Source organism: Adiantum capillus-veneris, chromosome 7 (genome assembly GCF_014529385.1).
Source record: "Adiantum capillus-veneris isolate H3 chromosome 7, ASM1452938v2, whole genome shotgun sequence".
Taxonomy (NCBI): Eukaryota; Viridiplantae; Streptophyta; class Polypodiopsida; order Polypodiales; family Pteridaceae; genus Adiantum; species Adiantum capillus-veneris.
This window is the reverse complement of record NC_140937.1, coordinates 16510419-16537409: the sequence shown is the minus strand read 5'-3', so window position 1 is coordinate 16537409 and position 26991 is coordinate 16510419. Positions and strand designations below refer to the sequence as shown.

Sequence of the window (26991 nt, the reverse complement as noted above, 5' to 3'; positions counted from 1 at the left end):
AACAAGAACCTACATTCAAGCAACTTACCAAATAAATACCTTGGGCTTCGACAACAAGTAAACTTCTTCCGAAAGAAGATCCATCAGATCTAGAATGGATCTAGCAAGAAATGACCTAGGGTACTATTCACCGAATGACTTGGCTTCTTGGAGACGTAACTGATCCTCCAAGGAGGAGGCCATCTTCTCTTCAAGCGTATTCAGCCCAAGAAGCAAGACGTTTTGAACTTTGGACGGTCCTTCAATCTCTTTCTTCATTAAGAGCTTCATCTCAGCATTCCCATGTCCAATCTGCTCCTTCAAGTCTGATATTGCTGACAGCACACTCTCATGTGAAGAGATTTCACAGCGCACTGTCGAAAGAGGGCGTGCTGAGCGGGAAGTAAATAACTAAGGCCCTGAAGGTCAAAGTAGCAAAGAATATTGGGCCATATAGGAGCTCGAGCCTTGAGGTAAGTGTATCAGTGGAGGTTGTTGAGCGAGAGGTGCGGAGCTCGAGCCTAAGGAGAGTGCAAAAGATCTCGAATGTTCTTTAGGTTGATGCATGCACGCACGCACGCACACACACACACACACATTCTCACTCACTAGATATTATATTATCAAATGCTTGGCTCCATGTGATCCAATCTGTGCACATACATGCAAGATTATCCTACTCACCATAAGGTTTAATTGTTCTTACAAATCAATAAGATGTTATATTTAATATGTGAGGCAATTTGAGAATTCCATAGAATCCAGTATTTGGACCTGGGTGCATAATGTATTCACTAAAAAGCACACCTCATAACTATCATCATCTAGCCATTTTCATTGTCAAGACCTAGCATGTCTTATAGCTGTACCTAGCTGGCTATTCCATCAATGATGTGTATTATCCCTGGACTCATGCTCCTTCACTTTATGCAACTTGGGTGCTTATGACCTTTAGCATATGGGCTCGAGAAGCCCTCTTGAGTATAGAGCAATCACAAACCCTGGTGTATACTCATAGAATCTATTTTATGGGCCTAGTTGTGCAAAAGACCCACTAAATAGCATGCCTCACTAATATCCCCATCTAGCTATCTCCGCCCGGGATTTGTCTTGTCCATGGATTCATGCTACTTTCCCACTTCGTACACCTAGGGCAACATACATGCTCAAGAAGCCCCCTTGGGTATAGAACAATTGTAGACTCTTGCCTAGTCTCACAATCTCTTTTCTTACATTCAAATACTATATTCATAGCCCTTGAGTCCACACCCTCTCTAGAAGTTTGGGCTCGGAGCTTATAGGGATATGGATAAATGAGCCCTTGAGGGTCATTTGACACTTTGTCAGTTTTCTTTGGGAGCCCCATCGGCTTTCATAAAACGCACATAACCTATCTCTCTCTCTCTCTCTCTCTCTCTCTCTCTCTCTCTCTCTCTCTCTCTCTCTCTCTCTCTCTCTCTCTCTCTCTCTCTCTCTCTCTCTCTCTCTCTCTCTCTCTCTCATGATAGCTTGCTCATATATTACACACTTCAATTGTTGCTCTTGAGGAATGCTTTGTAGATTAGCCGAGAATTCAAATTGTAAAAGAAACTCTAAAAACTGAGTGTCCACACCTGCCTTAAGTGCAGAATTAGCAATGCTTTATGAAGTCAATCCTAAACACATGCGAATAAACTTCAGTACGTTGCACATGGGCACCACTTCAACCAACTTTGGCCCTACAAAAGTAAGCTTCTCTCGCATGCAGCTCGGCCTCATTGCGTCCTCAAGCATTCCTTTGTTAGATGTGCACACACACACACACACACACACACACACTCATCTTTGCCTCAAACCTAGGGAGGTGTTCTGGTTACAACACACAAATACAAGATAATCTCCTTTGCTTGTGAACATCCCCCCCAACACATGAAGGAGGTTAACGATTCCTCTACAATGGGACCTTTGCAGTTCAAAAGTGGAAAAATTCACTCTCCAATAATTCTTCAATAATTCTCCATCATTCAATAATTCTTCAATAATTACTTTCTTTAATAATTCTCCATCATTCAAGATGCAATCATAGGGGATTGCATCTCCCTATTTCTTGACATGCTTCGGAAAACCTCTATTGACTCCTTGGCATTGCTTATGAGATTGTCTTTGAAAGGGAGCATGTGCTGAAAACAACCATAGATTCCTAGCTCTTCCAAAGATAGTCGATATCGAGAGATTCCTAGCATTGCCCTCATTTGGCATCATCTTGATTACTTTCATAGCTTTGTCAAGAGCCTTTCATATCCTAAAGATCACACATGCAAATGTATGTATTTGCTTGGTGCAATGCCATGCTTCTTTATCATGAAATCAAAACTCATTTGGTCACTTTACTATGAAATGATTGCACTTGGTGAGATGCTGCTTTGTTGCTTCCGTTAAAAGCAGCTCAGTTCTCCTTGGCCTGCCCTTGCTAGGAATATCCTTGAGTAAGTGCATTTCAAAAGACTCAATGTACAAAGAAGCTCTTTGTCTGGAGTTAACAATTACTTAGAAGTAATACCTTCCAAGACTCTCCCATCAATTTCATTTTACATTTGCCACTGACAACTTCATACATAATGTCACATGCCTCCCATGTGCAAGCATAGGTGATCACACACTACATGTAAACCCTCATCACACATTTGCTAAGACGACCAAGTAGCTTCTTGGATCTTTGAAATATCCTACTTCAAGAAACTATAAGCATTCTAGACTTGAGGTCATCAACATTCTAGACAATCTCACTTGAATTTCCCATGTCAACCTCTTGCATAATTCCATATGCCTTCATGATGCAACTATAAGTGATTTGTGATTATAGCCAAGGAAAATCCCACTCCGTATTTGCTGCCAATAGCCAAGTGCTTCTTGGTCGTGCCCTATTGGAAATATCCCAGGTCCAATGCTGAATGATCTGACTGGATACTGTGGTGAGTGCAACAAGAGTTCCCGAGGGGATGAGATGGCTACACAACAATAAGACGACTAGATTGAATGATTGAAAAAATCTGTTCAGTATGAGCTCAGTGTGTGATTGATGAACTGGAATTCCCAAAAATGAATCTGATTTTGATTACTCACACATGTGATTGTGCTTGAGTGCAAGATTGAAAGATGGAATGATTGACAAAATGACTGCATCATTTTGATCTTGAGGAATCTATGGACATGATTGCAATAAGTATTAGTTAATCCGACATCAATGAGGTCCAGTGTGGATCTATATGCAATTACTAAACACGTTGCAACGAATCATGGTCCTAGGTTTGAATGGATTTTATGTAATATGACTTGAATGTGATGTGATATGACTGTCGTCTTTGTACAAGTGCTAGATTTGTGTCGTCTAGTGCATCAGTACTTAGAGTCATGAACTTTTTTATGGCTTATGTCTAATTTTGCAGGCATGATCGAGGGCTATTACAATTCTTTCAAGACGGGGAATGCCAAAAATGATGACATGGTAGTCTTGATGATGTGGCAAAAGTGTACAGACGATCTCAGAGAACATGTTGACATGTTCATGTGGACAACTATACGGATTTTTGCTAGTTGCTTTTGGACCAGTTTCTTTTGAGTTTGTAGCTTTTCATGTACCTGCTTTTTGATTTTGAGGCTAAGGGCCTTAAAATAAGAACCCAACGCCACTCTTTTTACTCAATGTGTTGACGATCATTTGAGCAAAGAGGGCCCGCGGTTGTAACTTTGCTCAAGCATTAATATTAACGTCATAAAATCTAATATCTAACTAACCCAAATGATTTTTTCATATTAAACTGGTCATTTAATGTGAGAGAATAAATGGGAACAAGAGTTAGAATATAGATATGTGCTTATGGATCTATCTCGACACGGAGCCAAAGTCAATGGGTCCAAATGAGACACGGTCTGTCAAAGAGCAATGCTAGCTAATGGAGCTTGAAAGAACTTACGGTTAGCTTCATTAAAGAACTCCAAAGGTTAGTGTTAAAAGTCCTTAGACCTAGGACCTTAGGCAAGCTAGGGTTGTTCTTGAGGTGGAAACCCGGACCAAAATTGAGGTGCTTGTCGTTTTTGCTGACTAAGGTGCTTGAAGTGCTTGTCGTGCTTTTTGAGTAAGGTGCTTGAGGGGCTTGAGGTGTTCCAAAAAGTCAAACACATCCCTACACAAGGGGGGGCGATCCCTACAAGTAGGGGCATGAGAGAGAACACACACACACTTACTCCATGCAAAAGACCCACTAACTAGCATGCCTCACTATTATTCCCATCTAGCTATCTCCGTCTTGGATTAGTCTTTTCCAAGGATTCATGCTACTTTCCTACTTCGTACACTTGGGGTGTGTATTGCCTACAATATACATGCTCAAGAAGCCCCCTTGGGTATAGAAAATTTTTAGACTCTTGCCTAGTCTCACAATCTCTTTTCTTACATTTAAATACTATAGTCATAGCCCTTGAGTCCACACCCTCTCTAGAAGTTTGGGCTCCGAGCTTATATGGATATTTGAAACATCTGACACTTGTGGTTTGCAAGATAAGGCATCAAAAAACACATTTTTCTGCCTTCCACATGCACTATCTGAAAATGGAACATTGATGAAAATTTGCCCAATAACACATGTGTTTCTCTTACAACTTTCCTTGTGTGAGAAAGTATTCAAGAGTCAGGTGATTCGTTTGCACTACAAAATCAGCACCAAGCAAATAGTGTTTCCAAGTGAAAAGGGCTTATAGCCAACAAATCTTTCTCATAAACTTTATAGGTCTTTTTAGTGTAAGAGAGTACTCTACTCTCATATGCCATGACTCAGTCATGATGCATCAAGACAACACCAATTTTGTTTCTACATGCACCTGACTGCACTACAAATGACTTAGAGAGATCTGGAAAAACAAGCACTGGATCTGTGTTAGATGCTTCGCTAACATGATCATCACTACCATCTTTTTATCGCGTTAGTCACTTATTGTATCAAAAGCCCATTTATTCATTTGAATTCCATCAAAGTCCAAACCAGTCGTGTCACATTTAATTGCCAAAAGTGAAAAAGGGGCCAAGAGCTTTTAATGTTGTAATTATTTTTAGTTTCTAACCTTTTATATGTAGCCATTTAGTCAGGGTTTCATTTTTCATACCTTGGCTAAGGTACAAAAGTAAATTTTGTAACTTTGGACTTAAGTTTTTGGGATAATGAAAGTGAGCATACTTTGCAGTACAATTCGGTGAAGTCTCTCCTATTTCATTTCTTTGTGTCTCCCTTGTGTGAAGTTGCATTGCAGTTTTGAGCATACCAACGCACTTACACGTGAAAGATCTTCCTTTCTATATAAGTCTTTCATGATAAATTTGTGTTTTTAGTAGTATCTGTCTACGAGTTGTTTTCATTCCTTATGCTCCATACACACATCAAAATTGGTTTTGGACCATAGAAGTACATAGAGAACATCCTAAGGCAGCTATAGAGTGCTTTGAATGCCAAAACTGACCTACCCAAAATAGGATGTTTATCTTCGGTGCGATTTTTCCCAAGTGTCTGAAATGGATTTTGAGCACAGGAGGTGGATGAGGATACTCTACACATTCTAGGTAGCAAGTTTTGTTGCATTTGGAGCACTAAAGCTATACAAAATTGTCGTATTAGGTTTGCGATAAGAAGGTTAGCATTTGGTGTTTGACAAACACCTGAGATCGATCTAGGCGAGAGCACACTAGACTTGGGTTTTCCAAGAGATTGGCTATCTCTTATAGCCTCCATGCACTAGTCAGATCAGCTACGTCCCACGGATTGATATTTAATGTCTATGGTTCTCGCTTTGCTAGCATTGATATGGTGAGGCTAGGCAACCGGCCGACATTTTGGCACCATTGTTGGGGACGAGGCAATTTAAACTAGAGAAAAACCCAAAGCATTCATTGAAAATTCCATTACTTCCTTTAGGTCGAACTAGAGTAAAAAACGTTTTGACTTTATCATTGTTGTAAGGTGCTTGAGGGTAAGGATACTCGATGAGGACTTTAGTAGCATTAGATAAGCTGGAAGGATTGGGTGAAGGGTCCTTGAGACTAGTAAGTAGTTAGGAAGGATAGGACTTAGGTAGAATTAGAGATTTGGTACTAGAAGTTGATTTTTTTTCCACATATTGCACTCTTTTTTATGTTATGTAGGAGTAGGGTAAGTAAAAAAACAGTCAGGATTGCATCTAATATGAATTTCTTTAGAAAAACACCAAAAATTTATCAAAGTTATCTTTGGAGCGTCAAAGATAAACAGGGCCTTTTTGGGGTTGAACTTGCATTGAACTTGCAGTGTGTTAGACCAACTTGTTTTGACCATCCCTATTAACTTTGGTGCATTTTGAACCACTAGAAAACCTGGTTGGGCTCAAACTTGGTAAAAACTGCCCTTTGTGAGAAATTTGGGAAAGCAAAGTTACTTTTGACCAAACATTGAAACTAGAGCATGGATAAGCTTCAAGCATTGGGGAAAATCAGACTGTGAAGTTTCCAATCACATAGTCTCATTTGAACATAATAGAGCTCTTGAGCAAGATTGAACAACTTTGATACTGTGCAAAGACTAGAACCTTCAAAAGTGGACAAAAGGAGGTGACTCAAACACTTACCTACAATCTAAACTTTGTGAAACTAAGTAGAGACACTTGAAATTACATGTGAAACCCCTGGAAAATCATATTGGACAAAAATCTCTTGAAATAGTGAAAGATTATGCTTGATGCACCGAAGATAGAAATTGTAACAGAATGGTGATTTCTTGATCTTGGCATCAGGGTTAGCTTTGTCTAATCATAGGAACCCATTCAAGTGGTCAAAGTCAAATTCTATCTCTCAAAAAGAGTGTAGACATCTTTGGCGTGCACAAGATAGCTTGCACACATTAACTGGACTTTGTCTCATTGAATAAATCTAGTGATTAGTGATAGGAATTGTCGAATACTTTATGAATTCAAATTAACACTTGTGGAATCACAAATGGCTTGAAGTGCTGGTGTGCAGGAAATCATATCTTGGTAGAAAAGGGCAAGGCACGACTCAGAAGCATTGTGTCTAGAACCAAAGAGCATCTTTCTAGGTTTAAAGATTCTATTAATTGCTTGTGTCCGTTTATGAACTTGAGATCTAGTAGGGTTTTAGGTAATCTTGGCACTTTGGGAGCAAATCTGAGTAGGGCATCCATCGAAGAGAGTGTAAACCAAGGCAGACCTTTAGAGACTATAACGGAAGAAGTGCCCGATACTTACTCCGACTCAAGTTCTGAGATGTCTTATTTTTGACCCAATCAGGGACTGGAACCTCACTCATGTTCAAGTACATTATGACCTTTAATAAGACTAACAAGCACGAGGCCCAGATTTATATGGATCCTAACAAGGAATACATCGTAAGGGTGGATAACCATACTATTGAGTTTGAAGAGGAGGTTAGAGAGGACAAGGAAGATACATTCTATATGGATGAAAACGAGATGCAATACCTCAAAAAACAAAATTATGACATTGTAGATAGATGGGTATTGGAAGTTGACATTTTGATTCCAAACATGGCCATGAAGGAAGGACCGCCAGTGCTAGACCTAGAAGGATATGACTTGATAGACACCAAATCTCTAAATCGCATACCTACCGACAATCCAAGGCTTGGAGTCTATTGTTGGGAGGACAAAAATGTTACGGACTTGATCTAGACTACTCGTGCCAAGCCATGGCAATTGACATCCTTGAAAATCATGTATGTTTTCAAGATAAGAGAGAAGGGCTCAGCAAACCTCCTTGTCCACCTCTTTAGGGATTGTTATAACAATAATTTTGTTATGATGCCTCCAAAGGAGATTGAACAGATAGAATATCAAGGATACTCAATTTGAGAAGTCATTATGGAAAAATGGAACAGAAGTTGGAGCCAAATGAGAGAGCATATAGTAGCACGGCCAATCAATGGGGAAGTATGACTCAAGATAGTCACCTCAGTGATCAAAATTGGGGTAGAGACACGGAAATCACCTTTAACCCGGGGAAGAACAAGTGACGCAAGGACAAGAGGAGGTTCACACAAGTCACACCTACCAAGTTACTGGTTTGAAGGCTTAATGGGAGAAACACTCGCCAAAAGAGCGGGTGTAGAATATCACCGTAGAGTCAAACCAGTTGATTTTTAGAAATGAGTCAAAAAATACAGCGGGTCAGGGGATCCGTATGACCATTTGGCCAGCTTCAGACAAGTTCTTAGAGTTGAAAATATAACAGACTTCCACATGCACTTTGAGGGATTTGGGATGCTTTTAGAGGAAAAGATTTGACTTGGTTTAAGACCATACCTACGACCAAATTTGGCTATGATATTTTTTCCCGCTTACTCAAAAATGGGAATCAAGCGTAGCAACATGGCTCAAATCTACATCTTCAAGCAAAAACAATGCGAAACTGTAAGAGGTTGTGTGAGTCGTATGAAGAAATACATTAATAGATTCCCGGAGTTGGAAATTCCAATCGAGGAGAGGCTTGTCACATTATTCCTAGAGGGATTGCTTAACAAGGATTTACATGCTATTTTGTATAGTAAGAAACATACAACTTGGGAAGCATGCAACATGGATGCAATTGACTTGGATGACATTCGCGAGATTTTTAATGAAGAAAGCATTGTTAAGAATGCACAGAATAATGAGCAGACCACACCTACTGTGCTAGCACAAGTAGGACCAATTATGGAAGCTCTTGTTAATGCTTTGGAGGACATGCTTAAGCACATGAGCGACATGATGACCAACATGCAAAGGATGCCTATGAGAGAGCCAAAACAGGGTCCACCATAGGAGCAACCTATGGGACAACATTGACCATTGAATCATCAAAGGAAAATGGAAAAATCATAAAAGGAACGAGTGTTATTATAAGCCTAAATATGACAAAAATGTCCAGTATGTACCATTGAGACAACAAGGACAACCCATGTATAGGTATATGCCAAATATGGCACAATTCAAAAATGACCAATGGCTATAGAGAGACCATAACCCATATTAGGGCACCAGCCACCTCTACCAAGAAACAATGTTGTACCATTCAAGTACATGCTGCCTAAAGGGCAAGTGGAGGAGCAGGCCTTAGTACCAATCACGATGTATAATGAAGCGAGTTCTGCAACTGTGGGAATAGAGGACAAGTGGTACACTCATTGAACTCCTATCATGATAGTAGAAAAAGTTTATCAGGCGCCTGCGGATAAAGCACGAGTTTACTTCATTGCAAACCAATGGGCTAGACCACCCATGATGAAACCAATGCATGAACCAAAGACCAAGAATTTCCATAGTTGTAGATTAGATGACCACTGAAAAAATGAGTGTCCTGAGCCAGATAAGAATGCTAGACCAATCGAGGCACATTGCTTACAATGTGGTTGCAACGGCGGATATTTTACAGATGATTGTTCAAGGAATCCAGCTAACAAAGGGAAGGCAACCATAAATGTAGTTCAAGTTATGCCGAGTAGCTCATCAGAAGGGGAACCCACAATTCCAACAAGGGGAAGAGACAAAAAAATGCAAGCGGGTCAAACACACCCAGCAAACTTTCGAAAGACTCCCAAAAACAATGACAGAAACGATACGATCTTAGAAGACAAAAGCAATGAAGGAGATTGATGGGAAAGTTTAAAAGAAGATAGAGAAAATGATGCAGCCTCTCTCTCTCTCTCTCTCTCTCTCTCTCTCTCAGCCTTGCACTTATCTTCTAAGTTCTAACAAATAGGTCTATTCTATTTAATTAAAGAGGAACTCTTTTGTATTAAACTTGATGCCCCACATTTGATAGCAAGCACCAACAAACGCTCTCATCACTTAAGCTATACGATGTACCTCAATTCTATTAGGACTTGAAGCACCAATTGGAGGAGAGAAAACAAATTTGCAATTTCCAAAGGTTGGTTGCTTGAGCATTCTTCCACCGTGACTTGGGTGATGAGTTTGAATGTGATCAAGTGACTAAGATGGCGCTCACAGACGTGTTTTATATCATTACAAAAAGGCATGCTTGTGCTTTGTATCATCATGAGCGGGAATGCTCCTAGTACTAAAAGAAAAAAACATCACTACCTACATAGTGCAAGGACACTCTAAACTTTAAAGTGGACAAAACGCTGAGGGACGAAAAATTTTGCTCAAGTCAAGCATATTTGGACATGAAGGATGTGGATGGAGGTTATGGTAAATTGCTAGATTACATAATTTGCCCTCCTGTATATGATCAGAATGCCATAATTGCATTACATAATTCGCTCTACTATCATCAGAATTACCATTAATGTATTGGTGCTCAAGGTGCAATTACTGTGAAAGATTCATTAAGGTCTTTGAGAAGCTCTTTGCAGCCTGCGGTCAGAAGCTGGAGCACATCATGCACATCATCAATGCTAAGGGGTTGCGCATGGCTATGAGCCCAGTTATGAGAGAGAGAAATAATATTGCGAATCTCGCACCCGTTGAGAGATTGCCCGCATTGTAGGTAGAAGGAAATTGAGATTGTCCTCACTGAAGGCTATGCCAGCTCTTGCCAGTAGAGATCGCCAGACCGAGCCAGCTCTTGCTAGATCGAGCCTTGCCGCTCATCATCCAGGGGGGAGTATCGGACGCAGAGCAAGATGCGAGACAAAAAAATGCCTCATCAAATGCACCCACTCGGCTGGTGGTCCAGAAGAGAACACCAGCATAGTATTCTAACAATTGGAGAAAGACACCAGTCATCAGATGCGCTTCACGTCCACATTGAATGCCTGGCACTCCAAACACCATATGCCTCATCCAAGGGCACAATGATGTGCTAAGCACTTGGCTCAAGCTCTTCTCCAAATCGCCCAGCTCCTCTCCCAATTCAAAGGCACTCACAACATCAAAAACGTGTTTACCGTCTTGAATTCACCAATGTATACTTACCTTCATCAAAAAGAGTTTCTGTGAAATAGTTCATCGAATTTGGTTCAAGTATGAGGCTAATATTTTCAAAAAATAATCGTAGCCATCTCTTATGAGATCCTTACATGAGGTTGTAAGGGCTCAAAGCTAACCCAATTACAAGTTTACAATTACACTAGGCATCAAACAACCACGCAAAGAAATGAACAGATTTGCTTGGTGTGTGTAGAATAACGAAAACATAGAAAAGTGTTCTTGTTTTCTAAGCCATAGTCAAAAAAAGTATGTCCTTTTTTTCCAAGTCCAGAACACCACATCTCTATGCAATCACACCATAACATAGAAACGTGTTCTTTTCTTTTGTGATCCTATTTTCAAACAAGAGTAAAGAAAGTCCTTAGCATGACGACAGTCCTTCACTATGGCCATAGCCAGAAAACCAACATTTTATCAGCTTATCGTCATCCAACACCTACACGATGTGCCCATGTCTACAGCCTTTACTATGATATTCAGGTTTTTTCTTAGGTTAATAACCATTTTTAAGCTACTCTATGGATGCAAGTTTATTTGTTAAAGAATTTTAGGAGCATTTCCTTTGTAACTACTCATTTTTTTCAAAAAATTCAGTAATGCTATCTCCCATAAGACCCTCGCATGAGATTGTAGGCAATTCATGCAGTGACAAACATTCCACATACAAAGATTTGTTTTTCCTTTGCACTCTATCCAGCCTCAATGCCATAAGATTATTCAACTATGCATATAATTCAACGCTAGACCTAGTCATATCCTCTATGAATGTTACATCGTCTATGAATGTTACATCGTACAATGAGCCATCAAGTGATGGTGTACTTGCAGGACTCGAAACGTCAAAATGAACCAACTCAAGTAGCAAATTTTACATCGTTTCGGGTCACATCAACTATGAATGTTACATAGTACAATGAGCCATCAAGTGATGGTGTACTTGCAGGACCCGAAACGTCAGAATGAACCAACTCAAGTAGCAAATTTTTTCTTTCATTTCCAAAATTTTGAAATTTTCCCCTCTTTTGTTTACCATAAACACAATCTTCACAGAACTCATGGCCTTTGTTAATGTTGATAAACATAACCTTCAAGTTTTAGACAATGGGTCTGGCTTTGGACAAGGAGCCCTAGTGTCTAATTTGTGCATGCACACACACTTACTCTGAGGCTAATCTTAGATGTCATCTATGAGAGCTAGTCTATAGCCAGTCATAGCTCATGAATTACACACACTTACTTCATTACTTTGTTGTAGTCGCTGCACTTACTTGAGTTTGATAATAGATAACTCATTAACACATGGTCTCATGTATCAAACAATTTCCTTGATTTTAGACCACAAAGAAACAAAATAAAAAAAATTCACAAGCAAGTCTTTTGCAATTTGCTCTTCAGAAAGGTTTGAATCCTGAGACAAAAGAGTAGCTTGCTCAAGTAGCACATCAAAGTACATGACTCGTAGGCTGTAGCTTCATCTAGGTAATTAACCACAGAGATGATTATGGAACGCATATTTGGACATGAAGTATGTGGATGGAGGTTATGGTAAATTGCTTGATTACATAATTTGCCCGGATATATATGATCAGAATGCCATAATTGCATTATATATCATCAGAATTACCATTAATGTACTGGTGCTCAAGGTGCAATTACTGTGGAAGATTCATTAAGGTCTTTGAGAAGCTCTTTGCAGCCTGCGGTCACAATCTGGAGCGCATCATGCACATCATCAATGCTGAGGGGCTGTGCACGACTATGAGCCCAGTTATGAGCAAGAGAAATAATATTGCGAATCTCTCGTCCATTGAGAGGTTGCCCGCATTGTAGCAGGCAATTGACATTGTCCTCACTGAAGGCTATGCCAGCTCTTGCCAGTAGAGATCGCCAGACCGAGCCTCGCCGCTCATCATCCAGGGGGGGATATCGGATGCAAAGCGAGATGCGAGACAAAAATGCCTCATCAAATGCACCCACTCGATTGCTGGTCAAGAAGAGAACGCCAGCATAGTATTCTAACAATCGGAGGAAGACACCGGTCATCAGATTGCGCCTCACGTCCACATTGAATGCCCGTCGCTCCAAATAACCATCTGCCTCATCCAGGAGCACAATAGCACGCCACCTCAACGCTGTGCTAAACACTTGGCTCAAGCTCTTCTCCAAATCGCCCGGGTCCTCTCCCAATTCAAATGCACCAATGGCCCACAATGGCCTTCGCAGTGTCTCCGCCAGCGATTCCGCTGTCAAGGTCTTACCGGTGCCAGGTGGCCCATAACAAAGCACCACACATCCCTCGCCTTTCTGTGCTACAACATCCACACTCCGGGTGCCCTTCTCCCCTTTCAGTGCCAGATGAGTTGTCACAATGGCTTTAAGCATCTCTTTCTGCTTTGCACTCTTCATGATCAGCTGGTCATAAGCTTGATCCTCAAAGGTTATCTCCCTGAGCCCCCCCACATCAAAACAGCCCCATTTCTTAATGCTAAAGGAGAACCCATACACAATGGCAGGTGCACTCAGAAGCTGATCTTCAGTGGGCTGCTTTCTCTTCTTTGTTGTTTCAACCTCCTTCTCCGCAACGTCTCTCAGCAACTCTGAGGGTGGTTGTGCATTTTGCAACGGCCAATCAGGATTTGCCCTTGCCAAGCTTAGCAGATCTACCATCACCCGCCCATCTGCATTTACCCTTCTCAATTGGAAGCATCCCATGAAATTGCTTTCGTAAAATCCCAGGGATCCCCTGAAATGCATGAAACGGAAAGGCTCCTTCACAGCATAATCGTAGAAGAGCTGTCCGCGCTGTTGAAGACAGTCTGTCAGGTCATGCTGCTCTTGGCTTGAAAAGAAAGACCATGGACAAACAGGTAAAGATGTGAAGGGCACTTCACCATCAAATTCTGGAATCTTATACTTCATGGTGCAGTAGCGGAAGCTCTCTCCATTGAAGTCTGTGACCTTGAGCTTCATCTTGAACCCATTTTTATCTGGTGACCATGACTTATGATTGTATTTCCCCTTTCCGCATATGACAGCCTGGCACGTCTGGCCAGAGATGTCGCAAATACGACGCACTTCAATGCCCGGGATAAGAAAGGCCCACAGCATGTTGTACGAGACAAGGCCCTCCTGCTTCATCCAAGCATATTTGGCAAAGACATCCTTAAATTGGGCATCTAGAAAACGAAGCAGGTGCTGAAGGTGGATGTTAGCAAGTGCTTCATCTTCGCCATCAACAACACCATTAGCAACATTGCTGCCATGTTGGGCAACTTCATACTTGCCATCCGCAGCGCACTCATTGCTACCTGCAAAAAAATATATGTAATGGGGTCAATAAGCAAATGTCTGCAAGTGTCCCAGAAAGCAAGAGGAGATCAGAGAGATGTAAACCTAGCATAGCCACTTCATCTTTACAGACACTGTTGCTTCCATCACCTTGCGGACGAGCTTTGCTGGATGGATCCTGAGTTACCTTTAGTTCATCTTGGAGAGAGTTCCGAATGCCAATGAGGTCCTTGGCATCAATATCGGGCTCGTCAGAGTAGAGGGACTCTGCCACTTGTGGCAAGTATTTGCGAAGCACAGCAATGAGATACGGCGAGCGGAGCTTGACATGAACCTCAGAAAGGTCCTCATTCTGTTCCTTGAGGGTTGTGTTCACCTCGAAGGGACATTGGAGGCCATCTTGTAGGTTTTTGCCCTCATCTGACATGGTTGTATCTTTGGTCTTCCACACCCCCTCCATATGACAGTACCACTTCTGATGACTAGGCCATCTCCAGTGAGGATCCTTCACATCCGTCACCTTCAGCGCCTCTTCTGTCTTAGCTTGGTCTCCTTCTCTATATTAGACAGAAAGAAGATTAAACGAGAGTTGAGTGTGTGCGTGCGCGTGTGTGTGGTCTCAATTTGACCAAAATTGTACATCAAAGTAGAATCATGCTTCATGACGTTTACCTGCCCTCTGCCTTGCCTTCCACAGCCACCACATGCCCATGATTATGAATGGCATCCTCCATAACTGCAGATTACCGGGGCAGCTCCTTCCTTGAAATGAATGAACCGAGCCCTTCTTGTTCCTTTGCTTCCCTGAAGCTTTGCTCAGTTTATAGGGGGGGCCAGCTCGACTCAACCACGCCTCGGCTCTCAAGAAATCGCTTAGCAGCTACGCGAGCATAACGTCTCTACTTTTCAGACAAAGTCCTTCTCTGATTTTTTGAAGGCCCTACAAATTTACAATCTACAAAGCCCCCTCTTGATTTTTCGAAGCCGCCTGAACCCTTCAAAGCCACTTTTCTAATTTTATACTATTTACTACATGGCCTTTTTCTTTTACCTCATCCTCAAGAGTCAAAACCAGCTTTTTGGCCAACCCAAAGGGCAAAAGGCTATAGAGATACCTTCTCTTTTTGCTGACTAAATAGAGAAAAAGTTGAGTTGTATTTTCAAGCATTTAAAGTCTTTCTCAGATTTTTTGAAGTCTCTACAAATTTACAATTTACAAAGCCCCTCTTGATTTTTAGAAGCCTCCTGAACCCTTCAAAGCCACTTTTCTAATTTTATACTATTTACTAGATGACCTTTTTCTTTTTCCTCATCCTCAAGAGTCAAAACCAGCTTTTTGGCCTGCCCAAAGGGCAAAGGCTATAGGCCTAGAGATACCTTCTCTTTTTGCTGATTAAAATAGAGAAAAAAGTTGAGTTGTATTTTCAAGCATTTTTTGATAATAAAAAATGTTGATTGGTTGAAATAAAATAGGGAGTACTCTTTAAATGAAAAGTGTGTAACTCTAATGATGGGCATGTCTTGAGTTTTGATTTTGGGCTGCCTTTGCAAGCATGAAACGTTGAAAGCCTTAGAGGTTAAATGCTAAAAAGACTGCAAAAATTCAAGAAAAGTAATTTTCCGGTGGTAAAGACAATCATTATTGTGTGTGTCATGTTTTTATTGGACGTGGGTTAAGAGGATCACTAGTTGAATTTATCTTTTGAGGGCTCTCTCTTAAAACCACTTCATCTCGCGAGCTCGCTCTTCTGCTCTTCTCTTCTCTGTGTCTTCCCCTGCTCAATGTGGCTCTCAATTTGCACCGCCCACCTCTGTTTTTCGGATCCCCTGTTTCCCTTCTACCTTTCATCTCTTGATTTGCAAGCTCCCATGGTGTTCTTCCTGCTTCGTTGTCTTCTACTTACTTTCGGCTTACAGTTGGCTGCTTTCTCTCGTTTGATTTTGTTATGTGGTTGTCTCTACAGGTCGTGAGATGAAAGGAGCCAAGGGGAAGAGCGGGCTCTCCAAGCAGGTGGATGAAACGTATGAATTCACTCTCCCGTTTTTGTAGCTCTAGCACACAGAGTTGTTTAATAAATTTCTCTATCTGTCAGTATGCCTCACAAAAGGCCGTTCTAGTGCATACAGAACAATGTTATATGTACATTTTCAATTTGTTGAAGTTCTTACACAGAATTTGTACATAATATGATTTGAGAGACGTAAACGTCTTGATACTCAGCTGGACATCTTTCCAGTAGAGTAGAGGTCATTTGGGAAGAACAGCAGCATCATTTTTTCTAGAGTACGTGCAGCTTGGATGCACATGAAATTGGTGCAAATATCGTCAATGAACAACTTATGACTGGTTTTTCCCTTCTTTCGTGTGAGGGGCGACCTTAATGTGGAAATATACACTAATTTTATTTACGGGAAGTAGGAGAACCTCAGCCACCTCTAATGGAAGGCCCACATTTTTTGACAATGAGCAAGGAGAACTCCCGAATGCTTTGTGGTTTTGAAGTCGGCTCCACCTTCCCTCTAGAACAAAATTGTTTACATCAGGGATGAAAGAGAAAGAAACCATATGACATGACTCTGGATTCCTTTGGAAATACCAGACTTTGCAAGAATTTATGTACCTTTTTACCCTAATTTCACATATTCATGAGTAACTTCAGGACCCAGTTACAATTTATTGAGAAGATTGATTGCAGTGTACTTTTGCATCATCTTCTTTGTTAGTTATGCACATTTTTCCTTCATATATGTAGTTTTTCCAATAGGATTTTTGTTATGCTTGTACAGATGTGAAACTGCATGTTCCAGTTAAATGTCAACAGATTTATGCATGACATTTGTTTGTTTGATCTTGTAGAAACTTGAAGAAGAGAAAGCAGGCTGCCACCAAGGAGGGTAAGGCCAAAAAGCCTTTTCATGTTTCACTCCCCTCAACCCTTCTGTTACCCCTCCCCGGCCCTCTCGATGGCCTCGTCTCTAATGGTGCTCTTTTCATGCCTTTCCCATTTGGGCGGCTCTCGCTTGTGCAGCTGCGCTTGCAAACACACATGTGTTGGGGTTGGTAGTTCGAATCGCTATGGTGGGAAAGGGTTTCTTTTAATGCGTGTTCGTTATTTTGTTTGTGGCTTGCAATGCTGATGGGTTTCGGTTTTATGCAGGTGCGGCTTGTAATGCTGGTGTATTTGCTGAGGGGTCTCGACCTGGTGCAAAAGGATCGGCTTGCGAGCGACACCGCTGGCCATGGATATCGGCATGCTACAGGGCGCAGGGGCGTCTCATTGGTGTTGTTTTCTGAGCGATCTCGACGTGCTGCAAGTCACAGCGCTGGTGGATCTTGATGTGCTGCAGAGCCGCGTCCTGTGGTGGACGATAGATCTCGACTTGCTGCAAGCCACAGGCATGGCGGATCTTGATGTACTGCAGAACTGCAGCCTATGGACGTTAAATCCGACCTTGAGGTTCACTAAGCTAGTAGCTAGACATGACACACGTGACTATTCTCAGGACTGCAGTAGGGCAGCTCTTCTTCATGTGCCTTGCATGACGAGCAACTCCTCTCTTTCCGGCCTCAGTTGGCAGCTCCTTCACGACCCTCTGTTGATCATGGCACTAGGCCTAAATCCTGTTCTAGCCTCTTGCAACCCAGCACAGGGCAACTCCTTCTCTGCCACATATTCAGCTCTGTAGCTTGTAGTTTTCTTATCCTCCTGCTACATTTCCAGCTCGTTAGCCCGAGTTCTCTCCTCAGTGTTTTTGCTTCCCATCTGCACAGACGTTTGCTGCAGGTATGTATGTTTCGGCCTCACCCTTTCCTTGTGTGAGGGTGTCTGATGGCTATTGGTCTAGGTCATGGCTTATGTATTGATGGGCTTTTGGATGCATGAAGTGAAATGTGGTTCAGGGATCAGGCCTCGCCTCACTAGTGCGTGCAGAGCTTTCTTTCAACAACACAGGATGACGTTGCTACCCATGACCTTCTCGCTCCATACGTGATTCCACACTCCAACATGCTTTTTTCTTGCCTCTAAGGCAACCAACATAGCCACCATGATGGCTGTGGACATGCCATATTCCTTGCTTCCCATCAAGAATACCACATGGCTGGCTGAAATGTCATGCACCTGCAACTTTTCATGGGGTCGGTATGCCTTGGTTGATCGCCCTCCTCCCAGCAAGCTTTAGACAGGCATATTGTGAGGCCACACATGGAGGCTCATAGACCTCAACAAGAGCCCTCAGTGGTTGCACTATGGAGTGCCCCCATTTTCTCATTCCTTTCCCCCCGGGCCCCCTTAATCTGCCGGCCACGATTCTCATTTGTTTTTGTTTGTTCACATCTACGGATGTGTTTTGTTCTTGGTTGTTCGCATCTCCATGGTCTTGGGTTTTTGTATTCTTGCAAGTATGTGCCCTTCCATAATGTTTTCGATGTGATGCTTTTTGTTGGTGAGCAATGGGTTGCTACAGCTTTGGACCTGCGAGAGCACCCATCCTCGTTCAGGGAACACGATCTGAGCTCGATCTCTCACAATGGATCACCCAAGAAGCTGGTTTCAATATTTCGGTCTTTTCCTTTGATAAAAGGAGTTGAGCAAATGGATCGGTAAAGCTACACCTTGAACATTTATGATACACCCTCACTGAGTGCATTAGCGCGGCTCAGGCAATATCGCTTGGGGTCACCAAAGCAACTCCATGGCGGGTGCCCCTGCAGGCTCGATGACACCTTACAAATTGTTTGGGATAGAGTAGGGTGCTTCTCTCTTTTCCATTGAGCTTACTGTCTACAGAGGCTGTTTTGGATGTCTGGGCTAGCAGGTTTGGTCTCTTGTACAGGTTATGCCAAAGGAACTGCATAAGTTGTCGATATTCAAAGAAGAGGTTTTTCTTTAGCGGTGGTTCAATTCGGGAGGGTGGACCTCTATGCCTCCTCTTACTTTGGTGTCCTTTTTCAAGTACAATGTGGATCTCACCCGCCACACTTACATAAAGGGCTAGTCAACGAGGTGTAAGACGGGTTGAGGCATTCCACATCGAGATGCAGGCTCCATATGCAGCTCCTTTGTCAAAAACTTGGAGCGGCTAGCGCATCACAAGATTGGGAGTACATGAGAACTGCAGGCTAGCGCATCACAAGATTGGGAGTACATGAGAACTGCAGGCAATGAAGAGCACAGTTCACCCAAATCCTCGTGACATGAAGCTTGCAGGCCTGGTCGACCTCACTACATAGTGACGTTGCAGAGCAACGAGGGCAAGCAGGAAGCTGCCACCAATCATGTATAATACACTCCGGATCCTCTCAAATGAGTGATGTTGGACACCCTCATGGGCTTGTGTTCAAGGCATTCCTCAGGGAAGGCGGTCCCTTCTACGTTGCGTTGTCGGAAGCACAAATCCTTGTAATGGTCCTAAGAATTTGTCCCCTTATGAGCCAAGTGCCCAAAAAAGGTATTGTGCCTGACTATCTATCTATCCTGCTCTTTCATTTTTGAAAGAAACCAATATCGAGCAAGATAGCCTGCTCCCTTTGCCTCCATTTCTTCGTGTCTCTTCCCTCCATAATCAATAAATGCGACCCAAGATATAGCAAAATGTGATGCCCATCAAAAACTTCATGCCTCATATCTGGCGCAGAGACCGGCCAAAACAGCCCAAGCAACGTAGATTTCTTAAACAGCCTCAACATTCCAAAACTTGATGGATGTTGCTAAGAATATGTCACTTGGGCATTCAAGGACTTACCGAATGTTTATATGAACAATTATTTCCACAATACGCACTTAAATGAGCTAACAGCTTGCCAAAAGAATCTCTTAATTTTAGATTTAAATGCAAAGCCGACATAAATGATGATCCAAGCTTTCTTTGCCCCTACTTATGCAGTTTACTTAGTTGTTACATTTTATGGCGGGCATTGTGATTTTATCACTTGTTTTATTTGATTTTTTAAAGCGGCAAGCTGTGGGAATTGAGAGACATGTGCCAAAATGTAACATGAGCATTGAGAGACATGTGCCAAAATGTAGGTATGAAATGTAAGTGTATGAAATGTAGGTATCCTTCTCAGTTTTTGATGTGCAAAAGTGTCATGGGTCAAAACTAACCTCAGATACTCAAGATTACTATGGAGTGTGCACCTTGTAGATATGTAGGTATATCATGTGTGCTCGATAAGAGGGCATATTATCGTTCACTAGTAAAATGGCGCTGCCTTCGGCACCCCGGCATGGCCCCTCTTACCCTCAAGCTCCTCACTCTTCACAAATTTCTTGAACACTGCTCATGATGTTGCTGAGATGTCACTGTTTAGAGAAGTAGGGCTGATAGACATAAGAAGTGATCATCAACGCTGAGGCTCACTACCCAACTTGCATATCAATGCAAGGTCACTGGGTAGAACCATAGAGCCGTTCGAAGGTATGACTGAGAGAGAGAGAGTGAGTGAGAGACAAAGGAGCCGTTCTGTGAGTTTAAACCTGCCAGCTTGCAAATTTCAAAATCAGAGATAAAAGTGAAGGCTTTTCAGCATGTCAGAAGCACTCTCTCTCTCTCTCTCTCTCTCTCTCTCTCTCTCTCTCTCTCTCTCTCTCTCTCTCTCAAGTCACATAGTCTCTCATGGCGGCTGGCCTTATACATTGCCACGTAGTTGCCAATGGCAGTGGAAAGCACCTCGTGCACACTGTGTAGAGTCTCCCTGTGTCGTTGTAGAACTCACTGGCCGGAGCAAGGAATGAACGACACGTGTCCGACTGCTCTCTGTCTCTCTCTCTCTCTCTTCTCTCTCTCTCTCTCTCTCTCTCTCTCTCTCTCTCTTTGCTATTTTGGATAATGACATATGGGAGTTTTCCAAGGATGGTGACATTATCATACTAGGGGATTTCAATGCTAGGATTGCCCACCACCAGACAATATTTTATGATACTTCCGAAGATATGCTTAGGGAGCTGGACGTCACAGAGATGGGTCTATCTAGACTATCACAAGATGAGGAATACACTGAATATGGCAGATACTTGATAGATATGGGAACCGCACACAGATTGGCCATTGTGAATGGCCTACAAAGATTTTCGACAACTGGAGGTTTTACTTGCTTTCCACACCGACATGGTGCTAGCACAGTGGATTATGTTATGGCCCAACCAAGTCTCGTTCCTTTCTTTCAGGATTTCATGGTGGGCCTAGGCCAGTTGGAGTAGCAGCTGATCATGCTATCGTGTCTTTCACCATGACCTTTCAGTTCAGCACAACTCCATTAGGAGAGGTCCCCACACACACTCGATATACCTTCATGAGGGAGACGGATTCTGTGTATATGGATGAGATATACATGCAGCTATGCACCCAAGAGCCGGGACGGCCACTAGATGAACTCACTCAGATATTGACAAAGACGCTCCATGATGCAGCATCAAAGGCATACCCCCACAGCCAGCCCACACGGAGACGATCTGGGAACATGCCCTAGAACAGTTGGTATGATGAGGAGTACAGAGAGACGAGGATCAAACTACAGAGGGAAGTGCTCACGGGTATTACCACACATAGACAGTCACGGATTATCTTTCTCCGCCTAGTGCGACGAAAGAAAAGGGCCTATCTATCTTAGCTAGAGCGGGATCAATACCAACTATTTATAAGTCAGGACTCAGACGAAGCATGGAGGCTATTCCACGAGCATTCACCACTGCCAGCAGTCACCTCCATTGAGACATGGGGGGAATATGCCACATCGCTCTACACAGCATCAGGGCAACCACCTTTGTCGGACCCACTAGAGACATGCCTAGAGACATGTTCTTTCTTTACTACCAAGAGGGCAAGGAAAGCCATTGACAGGATGAAGACAAATGAGAGCACATGATCATGATGGTCTGGTAGCAGAGAAATTCATCCATGCCAGGGATATGCTTGCAGAGCTCCTGGCTATGATGTTTAATCGAGCCATGTATGAAGGCTTCCCAGAGACTTGGAGTATGTCTACGATTGTGCCTATGTTCAATTCAGGAGATCTCATGATTCTTGCGAATTATCGCACCGTCATGGTTGGCCACACATTAGATAGGTTGTATGCATCCGTTCTTGAGCAGGAGCTGAGTAGATGGGAAGGGCGAGAGGGAATAAGAACACCAGGGCAAGCAGGTTTCAAGAGAGGTTTCTCCACTCTTGACCAGATTCTGACACTCAGAGCTATTATTGAGGAGGGTAGACACCATGGCAAGAGAATCTATTGTAGCTTTGTGGGTTTCCGCAAAGCTTTTGACACAGTGCCGAGAGCCAGACTTATACACAGACTATAGGACATGGGTGTGCCTACAGAGATGTTATGGGGTATTCTGGCTCTATACAGGACAGTGATGGGGCGGGTACGCACCACTGAGGGAATGTCTGACATGGTCCACTCCACTATTGGAGTAAAGCAGGGATGCCCCCTATCCCCGACTCTTTTTGGAATATATGTGGATGAGTTTTCAGACTATGTAGAGCGGCAAGGGGACAGGGGGGATCAGCTAGCAAGGACATGGATTCCGCTGTTACTATATGCTGATGATATTGTGCTGATTTCAGACTCCCCAGAGGGGATGCAGCATCATTTGGATGATCTGCATACATTTGCTCGTGATAGTGGATTGTCGGTCAATCTGGGGAAAACCAAGGTTATGGTGTTCAACACCACACCATAGTGGGTCAGGAGGTCGGCACCCACATTTATGTATGGCTAGGAGACTGTGGAGTACACAGATGCATATACCTATCTTGGGGTAGTATTCAGTGGACCAGTGTTTTCACTAAGGGGAGCATCAGAGACTAGACTGACGAGAGCATATGCAGCTCTAGGAGGATTGGAGAGGATGTGTTCGCAGGCTCAGTTTCAGGAACCGCGAACAAAGCTTTGGCTCTTTGACACTCTAGTGACTCCAGCTATGCTCTATGGAGTTCAAGTATGGGGACCCTCAGTAGACCACCATGGGAGATCTGGCAACATAGATGGATGGAGATGTATGAAGAGGCCTCTGATCTCTATGATCGCTCAAATGATTCGGGCTAAGGCCTCAGTACCACATGAGATTATTCGAGCCGAGCTACCCCCCCCCCCCCCCCCCCCCCCCCCCCCTTGTAGTAGAGGCACTAACGAGATCAACCTCCTTTATGCACGGTCTATGGGATCTCCCCAGAGACAGATACGCTCGGCTTGCCCTGGAGTCATCTCGACAACTAGCTCTACAAGGCGATACAGCATGTTGGTATGGACAAATGACATCATGGTTTCAGTCGCATGGTCTCAACATGGATAGATTACCTCTGCTTCAATACTCCTTGGATGCACCCTCCTTGTCTCTCACACAGACAGAGATTACCAGACTCATACGTCAGGATCTGATTCAACTAAATATCAGGAGCACATGGATACAGCCGACACAGGTGTTGGGCACGAAGATGGGCTTCTACAGAGCACCTTCTCCAACTCACAGAGGACGGCTTGTGACTAGGCCAGCATACATGGATACACACTTATCCCATGGGATAAGATGCGCTATTGGACAGACACGCACATCCTCACATCAGCTCTGGCCGATTTCGAGGAGTGCCGGTAGGAGCCATGATATGTCACCTATGTAACTTAGAGCCAGAGACAGAGATGCACTACACATGTCACTGCCCCGCATACTATGAGATACGCGGCCGCTTTCACTGCCTGTTCAGAGAAGGGTTCGGACCTTTTTCTAGAGTCATGAGATACAAGGATCAGAAGTGTCTCGGATTGTTCCTGCTAGAGCTGCGCAGACTTAGGGAGAGCTTGCTGAGGACATCAGGGGAAAGACAGTCTCAGAGATGAATCACAGAGTTCTTTACACCAGACAAAGGAGAGCCAATGGAGCAGCCATTACAGCAGATCTCAGAGCCTACTCATACTAGAGGTACACTGATTGACAGAGCCACTGAACTTGGCAGATCCAAACGTCCACGACCTCGGGGGTCTCCCACTACCGACGAACGTTGCAACAGAAGATACAGACCACTCTAGCTCGACATGCAAGATGCCCAATCAGAGTTCTGACCATGGAGGAGGTCAATGAGATCCGACAGCGGACCGATGAGAGATTTCATCTAACCCCCCCCCCTCCCCCCTTATTTCCTTTCTCCTTAGTGTTTTAGTGTTAGTGGTAGCATTAGCTCTTTGTAACTTGGTAACTTTGTAATTTTCGTACTTAGACATGGTATCAGATTCACCAATTGTAACTTTTTGGTCTCATAGGTCATTTTGGCCTTCTGAAGATGTTAATATAACATTTCATTTCATTTCATTTCTCTCTCTCTTTTCGTGTAGGCAATCCCTCTCTCTCTCTCTCTCTCTCTCTCTCTCTCTCTCTCTCTCTCTCTCTCTCTCTCTCTCTCTCTCTCTCTCTCTCTCTCTCTCTCTCTCTCTCTCTCTCTCTCTCTCTCTCTCTCTCTCTTCGCGTAGGCAGTCTTTGTCTCTCTCTTTCCGAGCACACAACTACAGGCTACACTGCCACATGAAGCTCGTTCCGCCACATGGCTGAGGGGGCCCTGGAATCCCTCCCCCTTTATAGTATAGATAGATGTTTAGGAAAAATGTGTCTCAGCTTAATATCATGTCGTTTTCAATTTAAAAAATTCCAATTGAGGGCAAGGGGAAAAATATAAATTCCGCCTCAAAACAGACAAATATAGTGTAAAAAACCTGAAAAAATAACCTAATATTATGAAATTTCCTCTTGACAAAACAAAGGAATGGAATTTTGTATGTTTGGAAAAATGATTTTTCTCTCATAGCTGGTAGCATTTGCGAACTTTGCTCCCCATTGGTAACTTGGTAGTATTTTCTCTCTGTCTCCCCCCCCCCCCCTCCCTCTCTCTCTCTCTATCCTCCTGTACAGGCCAAGAATGCATGCAGTTACTACTACTGACCAGTGTTTGGGAAAAGTGTGTCAACTTAATATCGTGTCATTTCCAATTTCAAAAATGCCGATTGAGGGCAAGGGGGAAATGAGAATTTCCGCCCCAAAATAGAGAAAAATTATGTGTGTGTGTGTACGGGCCAAGAATGCATGCAGTTACCACTGACTAGTGTTCAGGAAAAATGTGTCTCAGCTTAATATCATGTCGTTTCCATTTTCAAAAAATGCCGGCGGTTGAGGGCAAGGGAGAAAGGAGAGATTCCGCTCCAAAATAGAGAAAAATAGTGTTAAAACCCAAAAATTATTTTTAGTATCGTGTCGTTTTCAATTTCAAAAATGTCCTTGAGGGCAAGGCGGAAAGGAGAAATTCCGCCCCAAAATAGAAAAAATCTCTCTCTCTCTCTCTCTCTCTCTCTCTCTCTCTCTCTCTCTCTCTCTCTCTCTCTCTCTCTCTCTCTCTCCCCTAGAGATATGGGGGGGGGGGGGGGGGGGGGGGGGGGGGGGGGGGGGGGGGGGGGGGGGAGGATGTTATACTATGAAACTCTCATCTTGCAAAAAAATTCCATTCTTCCATAGGTTGACTGATCCGGTTGACTCGTGTGCTGGTCGCTTAAACCAATCCTTCATATCCTGATTACTAGTTGATGGCTTGAGATGATTTCGAATACTTTGATGTGGCTTCATCAGGAAGGCTTTCTTTATACTTTTTTGCCTTTTCAAAGTAGAGTTTAAGGCAGTCCAATGGGTTATTGGAGATCTCCATTGCCTCGTCATCACTACTGTCATCTGAAACAAATCCATTCCTCTCCTCTTGATACTTGGAGATAGTGGCCAATGCAAAGTCCTCCCTCAAACAAAAAATACTTTGTATATCATGAAGGAAAATGTATGACCTATCTCCAAATTTAAACTCTAGCACTCCTGGTAGCATTAAGGTGGCTTGCCACTCATTGAAACCTGACACATCTAGAGGTAGCTTGATATCTGAGGTTTTCATTGAGAGAAGATTGCTCATTCCACCTCTTTTGCTTCTTCTTCAAGATCAATGGACTCCTCTATCTCCATCACTTCAATATATTCCTCATCCTTTTTCTCTTTTTCATATGTTGGTAAATCGTGTTCCTCCATGACCTCCTTAGGATCTTTCATAAGACTTGTAAATAATCCATTTAAAAATATTAAAAATCCAAAGGATTCTTGAACCAGCTTGCACTCCCGTTCATGTAAGCTGCACCAATGGGGTCTGTACATAAGAGGCAGCTGATTGTAATTCTTGTAAGACTGTCGTTTAGGATCACCGTCTTTTAAATGGACTACCACCATTTCACCAACATTAACCATGCCCTCGAGTGTGAAGCTCAAACTTCTCTTGTTCCAGCTTCAAGTGTTCACTTTGTTCAGCTATAAACACATCAAGATTAAATGGAGCATTAAAAATGCAGGAGACCAAGTCAAACTTATCACCAGCCCCATAAGAAACTGCAAAATCTAAAAGCCTTTCATCATTCACTGTAGGGTCTTCATAAATAACTGCCTCTTTTTTCTTTGGGATTTTTGCAACACATTGGGCACTCTGCAAAGTAGGTGCGGAAAAATCCACATCTCTCTTTAGTGAGTTCAATAAAGTAAATTTTGGAGTAGAAGGGGACTCCATTTTGACAGATGGATCAGTATCAGGCTCCTCCAAACTCATGGCAGGCTCTACACCAGATAGTTCTGTGAAGTCTACATTCCTCTTCATTGAAGTTTTTAATAGCTCCGACAGTCTTTTTGAAACATTTTCTTGGCCAACAATGCGCTCGGGATCTATTTTTTGCCTCTTCCTCCTATGA

General features: G+C 42.9%; 1 protein-coding gene and 1 pseudogene across 1 annotated transcript; both read right to left on the bottom strand.

The window, feature by feature from the left end:
• Positions 1-10314: 10314 nt before the first annotated feature.
• LOC147453486 (uncharacterized) lies at positions 10315-11399 on the bottom strand (annotated as a pseudogene).
• Positions 11400-12346: 947 nt separating this feature from the next.
• Positions 12347-15148, bottom strand: LOC147453485 (uncharacterized). Its single transcript, XM_086515664.1, has 3 exons — positions 14907-15148; positions 14340-14791; positions 12347-14254 (listed from the first exon to the last, which is right to left on the bottom strand). Exons 1-3 carry the CDS (start codon positions 14966-14968, stop codon positions 12588-12590), a joined length of 2181 nt encoding a protein of 726 aa, XP_086371790.1. The 5' UTR covers positions 14969-15148; the 3' UTR covers positions 12347-12587.
• Between the last annotated feature and the right edge of the window lie 11843 nt (positions 15149-26991).

What these genes read in the sequence shown, in the direction of transcription:
- LOC147453485 (XM_086515664.1), bottom strand. Translation starts at nt 14,968, where the DNA reads ATGGAGGATGCCATTCATAATCATGGGCATGTGGTGGCTGTGGAAGGC. An exon ending in GAAGGCAAGGCAGAGGGCAG is followed by an intron (nt 14,792 to 14,906) that starts GTAAACGTCATG and finishes TGTCTAATATAG; the next exon opens with AGAAGGAGACCAAGCTAAGA. An exon ending in AGATGAAGTGGCTATGCTAG is followed by an intron (nt 14,255 to 14,339) that starts GTTTACATCTCT and finishes ATTTTTTTGCAG; the next exon opens with GTAGCAATGAGTGCGCTGCG.